The 11,341-nt window shown below is 43.5% G+C and overlaps 1 protein-coding gene across 1 annotated transcript in view; it reads left to right on the top strand.

Moving 5' to 3' along the window:
- The window catches only part of naf1 (nuclear assembly factor 1 homolog), a 40,203-nt gene extending 34,980 nt beyond the window's left edge, over positions 1–5,223 (top strand). The window contains exons 9-10 of the mRNA XM_084338283.1: positions 223–313; positions 3,631–5,223. Of these exons, the coding sequence (XP_084194409.1) occupies positions 223–313; positions 3,631–4,106 (567 nt within the window). The 3' untranslated portion in view covers positions 4,107–5,223. The remainder of the gene's footprint in view (positions 1–222; positions 314–3,630) is intronic.
- Positions 5,224–11,341: the final 6,118 nt, after the last annotated feature.

Here is an 11,341-nt window from a genome sequence, read left to right as displayed (position 1 = left end):
CTCTCTGTGTGTCTCTCTCTGTGTGTCTCTCTCTCTGTGTGTCTCTCTGTCTCTCTGTGTCTCTCTGTGTGTGTCTCTGTCTCTCTCTCTGTGTCTCTGTGTGTCTCTCTCTGTGTGTCTCTCTCTCTGTGTGTCTCTCTCTCTGTGTGTCTCTCTCTGTGTGTCTCTCTGTGTGTGTCTCTGTCTCTCTCTCTGTGTCTCTGTGTGTCTCTCTCTCTCTAGGCGTTAGATTTCAGTGGTGATGAGGAGGAACAGGATGCAAAAAAGAAGAAGAAACAAAACAACAAGAACAAGAAAGAGAATAATAACACAGGTAACTACACACACAATAACACAACACACAATTACACACAAACAATTACCCACAGACACAATAACACACAACAACACACAATTACACACACAATAACATACACAATAACACACATATAGGGGTGGAACGGTTCACAGAATCTACGGTTCGGTTCGTATCATGGTTTTCGGTTCGGTTCGATATACGTTGTTTTTTATTTAAAAAGAATGTAACACTCCAAAAATACCATACATCAGCATAAGATATATAGCCTAAAAATAATCCAACTTTTCAGTTATTCTCAATGACGTAGTTATGCAAAAACATTATCTTTTTCCCCCTCCTTTTTCCGATTTTTCTCCCATCCCACTGTTAGTCGTTATGCCAATTCCCAACCCCCTTCCTGGTTGTTGCGCACCCCCCCCCCCCCTACTGTTGGTCCGAGAGGCCGGAGACTGTCGCATGCTTTCCTCTGACGCATGTGCAGCCAGCCGGCAGCCAGCCTGGCCGCGCAGATTCTCACTGGGAGAGTGTAACGTGTGGGAGGCCGCACTACCTCTCTCCAGATCCTACCCTCGCTGTGCAGGCGCCCCGACCGAACTGTAGGGGCCGCTGTCCACAACGCCCAGGACCCACCCACGGCTTTCCTCCCCCTAACTCAGCCAAACAAGTTAGTATAGCGATCAGCCCGAGCCGAGGCAATGCTGACTCTCCGGGAGTCGAGACTGCAGCCTCTTGCATTGGTGACGAGCACAATCTCCGCTACGCCACCTGACCGCCCCAGGCACATTATTTTGACAGTGACCGTTAGAGCTAGGAGAGATGTTGCTACAGCAAGAGGGGAGGCACTGCTCATTTAAACATGCTTCTCATTTATTTGGTACAAAAAAAAAGTTTACCTTTTAATAATGTTTGGCACACAAAGACCGAACTGACTGAAAAGGTCACGACTGGAGGTCGTACCGAACGGTTGTACGGTTCGAATGCGTACCGCTCCACCCCTACACACATACAATAACATGTATGACGGAAATATAAAGGGTTTTACTCTTTCTCATGTTATCCTTTGGATCCTTGTGTGTTTTTAATAAAATCAAACACACACACACAGTAATACAGTAAAATAAATCCTGATTTCATCTGTGAGTTGTAAACTGTATGGAAACGTGAAGTTAGCTCATGCAATTGAATATTGTTGTATTGTTGTGAGTGCCCGACCCCAGGAAGAATAGCTTTTGTCAAGTGCAAACGCTAATGGGGATCCTAAATAAACATAAACATGCTACTGGAAAACAGATGCACGAGGCAATCTCGTCATTAAATGAACCGAGTTCAAATGATGACGGCCCCATATGGGATTTTCTTTTTTTTACCACGGTTGTCGCGGTTGTTTGTTATCCATCATGCCTTGATAACCTGCGGTGATGCGGTTACCGTGACAACCCTAGTCACCACTCCTAGTGAACTGTTATTTATATATAATCTAAACTAGGGATGCTCGATATAGGCTTTTTTACCAATATACCGATATTGTCCAACTCTTAATTTCCGATACCGATATATGCAGGGTTTCCCCCCCCCCCAACATTTTTTAATAATTTCAGGTAATTAACATTACATATCTCTTGTTGTGGAATTAACACAACATTATGCATACTTTTTACAATAAATAAAATCAGAATTTGTTCTTACTTGCTTGCCTGGGTAAATAAAGGTTATAGAAATGTAAAAAAATATATATATATATTTAACCGATACCGATATTTTCCGATATCACATTTTAATGCCGATATCGGCCGATAATATCGGACATCCCTAATCTAAACATTAGCTGCTGTTATGGACCGTTTCCAGAGGAAACACTGAACACTGCTGTAAATATTTTGCATGATTTGTTTTTAACCTGTTCTTAACACTTTCAGCGCCAGATGGCGCTGTTTACTGTTACTGTTGAAAGGCCAGCGCGAATACGTGGCAGTGTTTGCAGGGCTCAAACTATATTATATATCATAGCTATGGATATAATACTATTGCCCATTTGACATTGAGTATCTATCGTTCAATTTGTGAAAAAGAATTCGTACATACATTCCTGTTTTATACCGTGGTGAATATGAGTATAGTTTTAGAGTAATCCTGTCTAATCCCAGAAAATGACGCTATGCAGTGTTTAGTGCATTTCACAAAAAATTTGCCGTTTCTCACCTGTATCAACAATCAATCTGAAATCAATGCTATATTATCGGTATTATGTTTCATCATAAATGCATGAAGGGGGGGGGGGGGGTGGTTTCTATGCTTTGATCGTCACCAACGGAATACATTACACACACACATTACACATACGGTCAGATCACAGTGAATGTATTCTTGGATCAACGCAAGATTGATACCATATAGCCCTTACCTTGACTAGGATGTACTGCAAAAAGAATATTCCAATTATCTGATCGCCAGTCCAAGTATTGATGTCGATCGTGTTGCCAACATAATCCACCAAAGAACATGAACCGGGAGTGCTTGATTCTCCTCAATCCATGTGTTATAAACGCTTGTCCTGCCCGACAAGGAAAACCCGGCCCGGACTTTATAACACAACGCACAGCCCAAGCCAGAGAGTTTCAAAGGATGTGCAATACAGCGGCAGGCGGCGGTATTGGACGTGTTGCGATCTTAGACCCATTCCCAATGATAACAGCAGGCTCCAACGTCTGGATGGATAATCAATGGAAATAGCGAATAAAAGAAATAACGACCAAAACCCGACTATACTCGGGTCTGGCGGCGAACATTCGGCGAGTTAACCCCGACTATCATCGGGTCTGGCGTGGAAAGTGTTAATTACCTGTATGCCATATATGTTATGCTTTCTTTTTTAGCGGCTTTTAACACCAGGCCCAGAGCAACAGTTGAAAATTTGCTTTGGCTTAACACTGTCTCACACATTTACTTTATGTTCATTAATGTGTGCTGTCCCTGTTGCGTCTATTCGAATACCAACCATGTTGTGCGAATCTGATTGGCCACTGACGTTTCTGGTCATGTGACATGTGCGCCCAATCGCTGGCGTTCTATCGCCCTGCTCTAAGACAAACTCTAACCTTAACCAACTTCGAAAAGAGTGCCTAAGCTTAACCGTCGAAAGAACTTGCCGTCACACGATTGGTGCACATGTCACATGACCGGAAACGTCAGTGGCCAATCAGATTAGCAAAACGCACAAAACGGTTGGTATTCGAATAAACTGTTCAAATCGAGTTTAAACTGAAACTGAAACTACCTTCGGTGTCATGATGGAAACCTCCCATAATTCCATGCTCTTTTTCCTCTGCCTCCAGATAACCACGCCCCCACCACACCCCAGGTTACCCACAGTCCTTTGCAGCACCAGCACCAGCAGCGTGACGTCAGGGGTTTCCCGCCCAGAAACGCAGGGGCTCCCTTCAGACACCAGAACGCGAGACGCCCGCCGCACGTGCCGTTCCAACACGCCCCCCCGCCACCCAGACACAGCCAGACTCCTCCCCTCTACCCTCCTCCTCCCTGCCCCTACCCTCCTCCCCCCTACCCTCCACACTCCTTCCCTCTCTACCCTCCACCTCCTCCTCCTCCCTTCTCTCATCCCCCTCTCTCTTCTCCTCCTCCCTTCTCTCATCGCTCTCTCTCTTCTCCTCCCTTCTCTCATCGCTCTCTGTCTTCTCCTCCTCCCTTCTCTCATCCCTCTCTCTCTTCTCCTCCCTGGCGCCACCACTCCATCCACCCCCCCTTCCCCTTCTCCCACCTGCCCCCTCCCCCTCCTCCCCCTCCTCAGTGATGTCCATATGATGCTCATGCAAGCGCAAGCGCACACGCACGCGCACACACACACACACGCACACACACACACACACGCACGCACACGCACACACACGCACACACACACACACACGCACACACACACACACGCACACACACGCACACACACACACACGCACACACACACACGGTATCTCCTACCAGTGAGTTTGACTTGGTTGTGAGGTCATGCGTCTCATTCCTTCTTTGAGTCACTATAGGAGCGAAGACATCGGAGTTCTGTTGTCTTTTCCTTCATGTACTGAGAGCAGAACCGTGACATCATGTACTGAGAGCAGAACCATGACATCATGTACTGAGAGCAGAACCATGACATCATGTACTGAGAGCAGAACCATGACATCATGTACTGAGAGCAGAACCATGACATGTACTGAGAGCAGAACCATGACATCATGTACTGAGAGCAGAACCATGACATGTACTGAGAGCAGAACCGTGACATCATGTACTGAGAGCAGAACCATGACATGTACTGAGAGCAGAACCATGACATGTACTGAGAGCAGAACCGTGACATCATGTACTGAGAGCAGAACCATGACATCATGTACTGAGAGCAGAACCGTGACATCATGTACTGAGAGCAGAACCGTGACATGTACTGAGAGCAGAACCATGACATCATGTACTGAGAGCAGAACCATGACATGTACTGAGAGCAGAACCGTGACATGTACTGAGAGCAGAACCGTGACATGTACTGAGAGCAGAACCATGACATGTACTGAGAGCAGAACCGTGACATGTACTGAGAGCAGAACCGTGACATGTACTGAGAGCAGAACCGTGACATCATGTACTGAGAGCAGAACCATGACATCATGTACTGAGAGCAGAACCACGACATGTACTGAGAGCAGAACCGTGACATCATGTACTGAGAGCAGAACCATGACATCATGTACTGAGAGCAGAACCACGACATGTACTGAGAGCAGAACCGTGACATCATGTACTGAGAGCAGAACCATGACATCATGTACTGAGAGCAGAACCATGACATGTACTGAGAGCAGAACCATGACAGCAGCTAAACGAACTTGTACGTTGTGTCAAGTTGTGTGGATATTATTTTTTACATCAATAAAAAAAAATAAAAGACAAAAACACAGGGATTCATCTTTGTTAATTAAAACCCTTTCACTGCCGCACTACACAACGGTTAACCTTTTCACCACTGCGACGATACACGGAAGGTTAACCCTTTCACTACCACACTACAGAAGGTTAACCTTTCACTACCACACTACAGAAGGTTAACCTTTCACTGCCACACTACAGAAGGTTAACCCTTTCACTGCCGCACTACAGAAGGTTAACCCTTTCACTACCACACTACAGAAGGTTAACCTTTCACTACCACACTACAGAAGGTTAACCCTTTCACTACCACACTACAGAAGGTTAACCTTTCACTACCACACTACAGAAGGTTAACCTTTCACTACCACACTACAGAAGGTTAACCCGTTCACTACCACACTACAGAAGGTTAACCTTTCACTACCACACTAGAGAAGGTTAGCCCTTTCACTACCACACTACAGAAGGTTAACCTTTCACTACCACACTACAGACGGTTAACCTACAGAAGGTTAACTTTAGTAAAGGGTTAACCTTCTGTAGTGTGGCAGTGAAAGGGTTAACACAGGTGAACAGCAGCGGGGCATAATGATTCAGATTATTTTATTGTCACGTCGTTCAGTGCCTTACAGAAGAGTGAATTTCACTTTGTTGTGGTTCCTTCGACCATAGCAGCATCCAATATAATATAAATTAAATACAATGTGCATAGAATAAAAATTAAATAACAGCAAGATGACTATATACAGTTCTAAATAAGTGTGCAGTGCAGATAACAGGATTTAGATATTATACTATATTAAATTTAAATAACAAAAAGACTATGTACAGTTCCAACAAGAGAAGTATGTTATGTGATGTGCAATGTGCAATACAGTTTAGCAGCAGCAACAATTTACAAATATACACCATGGTTACAGTCGGTGAACAGCAGGGGGCGATATAATGATGTACTGCGCAGCAAGGGACACTACATCTAGGAAAGACAGAATCCATCCTATTTGGCACAAATAAGAGGCTCAAGAGATGTGAGAAAATCAAGGAACAGTGTGAAGGAAACATAATCGAAAGTCAAATCAAATTTATTTGTAAGGCCCGACAACACACGTTAATGTCCCCATGGGCCGTACAGGTCTTCTTTAAACAAGTCAAGAAGAAAACATAACAATAAGTCAAGAACACCATAAGGTCCAAACATTTTTAGATGAATGCAAATAAATGAAAGAATGCAAGCACTCCCAGACATACCCCACGCGAAGGTAAGGAAAAACTCACTAAAACCTAACAATAGGGAAAAAAGCTCCACAGGCAGTGTGGAGGAGAGAAACCTTAGAAGGGCCGTTCAAGGGGGGATCTCCCTTCTTAGATGTCGGTGATAGTAGTGTTGCAGACGGACAGTTGGTAAGCATGCACTCATGTGTGTGGTGAAACACAGACGAGTGCATGCAATAGCAACTGTACATTATTAAAGATAGAGCTAATAGCGATAGCAACTGAACAAACTGAGCGAAAGCAAAACAATTGTCAAATATCAGTTACAGGGATAACGCCTGGGGGGGAGGGGGGGCAGTTACATGGTTGTCACAGTTACTTAGATCCATTTGTATCCAGAAATCACTAGAGCGGCCAAAATGTACACAAATCAAGGACGGTTGAGTTTCTCCCATGATGGTCGTCATGTTTTCTGTGACTTCCACACCGTCTTTTTATTCCAAAAGTGGCCTGTCGACACGACTCAACTGGAGTCGACACGACTCAACTGGAGTCAACACGAGTCAACTGGAGTCAACACGAGTCAACTGGAGTCAACACGAGTCAACTGGAGTCAACACGAGTCAACTGGAGTCAACACGAGTCAACTGGAGTCGACACGAGTCAACTGGAGTCGACACGACTCAACTGGAGTCGACACGACTCAACTGGAGTCGACACGAGTCAACTGGAGTCGACACGAGTCAACTGGAGTCGACACGAGTCAACTGGAGTCGACACGAGTCAACTGGAGTCGACACGAGTCAACTGGAGTCGACACGACTCAACTGGAGTCGACACGACTCAACTGGAGTCAACACGAGTCAACTGGAGTCAATACGAGTCAACTGGAGTCGACACGAGTCGACATGAGTCAACACGAGTCAACTGGAGTCAACTGGAGTCAACACGAGTCAACTGGAGTCAACTGGAGTCAACACGAGTCAACTGGAGTCAACTGGAGTCGACACGACTCAACTGGAGTCGACACGAGTCAACTGGAGTCGACAAGTCAACACGAGTCAACACGAGTCAACACGAGTCAACTGGAGTCGACACAAGTCAACGGGAGTCAACTGGAGTCAACTGGAGTCAACAGGAGTCAACACGAGTCAACACGACTCAACTGGAGTTGACACGAGTCAACTGGAGTCAACACGAGTCAATACGAGTCAATACGAGTCAACTGGAGTCGACATGAGTCAACACGAGTCAACTGGAGTCGACACGAGTCAACTGGAGTCAACACGAGTCAACTGGAGTCAACAGGAGTCAACTGGAGTCGACACGAGTCAACTGGAGTCAACACGAGTCAACTGGAGTCAACACGAGTCAACACGAGTCAACTGGAGTCGACACGAGTCAACTGGAGTCAACACGAGTCAACACGAGTCAACTGGAGTCAACACGAGTCAACTGGAGTCAACACGAGTCAACACGAGTCAACTGGAGTCAACACGAGTCAACTGGAGTCAACACGAGTCAACACGAGTCAACTGGAGTCAACACGAGTCAACACGAGTCAACTGGAGTCAACACGAGTCAACACGAGTCAACTGGAGTCGACACGAGTCAACTGGAGTCAACACGAGTCAACTGGAGTCAACTGGAGTCAACACGAGTCAACTGGAGTCAACACGAGTCAACTGGAGTCAACACGAGTCAACTGGAGTCGACACGAGTCAACTGGAGTCGACACGAGTCAACTGGAGTCAACACGAGTCAACTGGAGTCAACACGAGTCAACTGGAGTCAACACGAGTCAACACGAGTCAACTGGAGTCGACACGAGTCAACTGGAGTCAACTGGAGTCGACACGAGTCAACTGGAGTCGACACGAGTCAACTGGAGTCGACACGAGTCAACTGGAGTCGACACGAGTCAACTGGAGTCGACACGAGTCAACTGGAGTCAACACGAGTCAACTGGAGTCAACACGAGTCAACACGAGTCAACTGGAGTCGACACGAGTCAACTGGAGTCGACACGACTCAACTGGAGTCAACTGGAGTCAACTGGAGTCGACACGAGTCAACTGGAGTCGACAAGTCAACACGAGTCAACACGAGTCAACTGGAGTCGACACAAGTCAACGGGAGTCATTCTGACATTCTGAACATTCATCATGTTCCCGAACCCTAGTACAGCAGAAGTGCTTCACAGCAGTAAAATAGATAGGCCTATAGGCATAAAATGAGCATAACATCGACAGGAAGCAATGCCTAGATATAGGCAGATATAGAATAGCTCATTTACAGTATACAATAATCTAGTTTTTTTATCATTGAAAAAGGCAGAATAGAAGAGAGAAATAGAATAGCTCTCGTTTACAATATAATACTCACAGTGTGGATGTAATGAATCTAAGTGGAAGAATGTATTAAAAGGCTGAAGGTGGAGAGGTACGTGTTTACCTTTGGTGTGTAATTAGCAACGGCTGCCTCCCTAATTCTCTTTTCGCTGCTGTTGGCAACCTTCAATAAACCAGCAGGAGATGATCATAATGTTCTTGATAGATGAACCTTCAATAAACCAGCAGGAGATGATCATAATGTTCTTGATAGATGAACCTTCAATAAACCAGCAGGAGATGATCATAATGTTCTTGATAGATGAACCTTCAATAAACCAGCAGGAGATGATCATAATGTTCTTGATAGATGAACCTTCAATAAACTGATCATAATATTCTTGATAGATGAACCTTCAATAAACCAGTAGTAGATTATCATAATATTCTTGATAGATGAACCTTCAATAAACCAGCAGGAGATGATCATAATGTTCTTGATAGATGAACCTTCAATAAACCAGTAGTAGATTATCATAATATTCTTGATAGATGAACCTTCAATAAACTGATCATAATGTTCTTGATAGATGAACCTTCAATAAACCAGCAGTAGATGATCATAATGTTCTTGATAGTTGAACCTTCAATAAACCAGCAGTAGATGATCATAATGTTCTTGATAGTTGAACCTTCAATAAACCAGCAGTAGATGATCATAATGTTCTTGATAGTTGAACCTTCAATAAACCAGCAGTAGAGGATCATAATGTTCTTGGCGACACATGGTTGACGAGAGACATATTGTCTCGCCGACAGTTGGGAAGCTAGCAGAACAGTTGGGAAGCTAGCAGAACAGTTGGGATGCTAGCAGAACAGTTGGGATGCTAGCAGAACAGTTGGGATGCTAGCAGAACAGTTGGGAAGCTAGCAGAACAGTTGGGAAGCTAGCAGAACAGTTGGAATGCTAGCAGAACAGTTGGGAAGCTAGCAGAACAGTTGGGATGCTAGCAGAACAGTTGGGATGCTAGCAGAACTGTTGGGATGCTAGCAGAACAGTTGGGAAGCTAGCAGAACAGTTGGGATGCTAGCAGAACTGGCGTGAAGACGTGCTAGTGTCTCTTAAAAATAGCATTGTTTACATTTACAAAAAAGGAGACCATTTCTTTAACCTATTCAATATATCTATAGGCTACAGAACATTCAGAGCAGTCCTTTTCTAATGTAATCTATTCAATATCTATAGGCTACAGAGCATTCAGAGCAGTCCTTTTCTAATGTAATCTATTCAATATCTATAGGCTACAGAGCATTCAGAGCAGTCATTTTCTAATGTAATCTATTCAATATCTATAGGCTACAGAGCATTCAGAGCAGTCCTTTTCTAATGTAATCTATTCAATATCTATAGGCTACAGAACATTCATAGCAGTCCTTTTCATATCCATTGTGAAGATATACTAGATATATACTGAGGCCTTTGCCGTGTCAACATCAACGTTTTGATTCCACCTTCCAATCACAACTGCTGAAGTGGGCCGTGATGTGAGTTTGTATGCGTTCACACCGCCTCTAAATGTAGATCTGTATTTGAACATACTGTAAGAATCCAGGCGTTTCGCTGCCTATTTAGTCCATACTTTTCAGAAAGCTCTGTGGATGTATTATTATTATTATAATAATTATTATTTTAATGATTACTCTGACAATGACATGTTATCTATAACACCTCTAACTTAACCATGCGTGTCAGAAACCTTTTAACCCTGTGTGTCAGAAACCTTTGTAAATCAATGAATAACATTTCTACATTTCTATTGATGAATATTAAAATAATGTTGAACCGACTCTGTGTCCATTACATGTCTTTATTTCAGTAGAATCCTTTGCCACACAGTTTGTGTATACATCATTACATGTCTTTATTTCAGTAGAATCCTTTGGCCACACAGTTTGTGTAGTATACATCATTACATGTCTTTATTTCAGTAGAATCCTTTGGCCACACAGTTTGTGTATACATCATTACATGTCTTTATTTCAGTAGAATCCTTTGGCCACACAGTTTGTGTATACATCATTACATGTCTTTATTTCAGTAGAATCCTTTGGCCACACAGTTTGTGTATACATCATTACATGTCTTTATTTCAGTAGAATCCTTTGGCCACACAGTTTGTGTATACATCATTACATGTCTTTATTTCAGTAGGATATTTTGCCACAGTTTGTGTATACATCATTACATGTCTTTATTTCAGTAGGATATTTTGCCACACAGTTTGTGTATACATCATTACATGTCTTTATTTCAGTAGGATATTTTGGCAACACAGTTTGTGTATACATCATTACATGTCTTTATTTCAGTAGAATCTTTTGGCAACACAGTTTGTGTATACATCATTACATGTCTTTATTTCAGTAGAATATTTTGCCACACAGTTTGTGTATACATCATTACATGTCTTTATTTCAGTAGGATATTTTGCCACACAGTTTGTGTATACATCATTACATGTCTTTATTTCAGTAGAATATTTTGCCACACAGTTTGTGTATACAT

Source organism: Notolepis coatsorum (assembly GCF_963971535.1).
Source record: "Notolepis coatsorum genome assembly, contig: SUPER_7_unloc_1, whole genome shotgun sequence".
Lineage (NCBI taxonomy): Eukaryota > Metazoa > Chordata > Actinopteri > Aulopiformes > Paralepididae > Notolepis > Notolepis coatsorum.
Note: the sequence above shows the minus strand (reverse complement) of the source record. Positions and strands in the feature narration are given on the sequence as shown.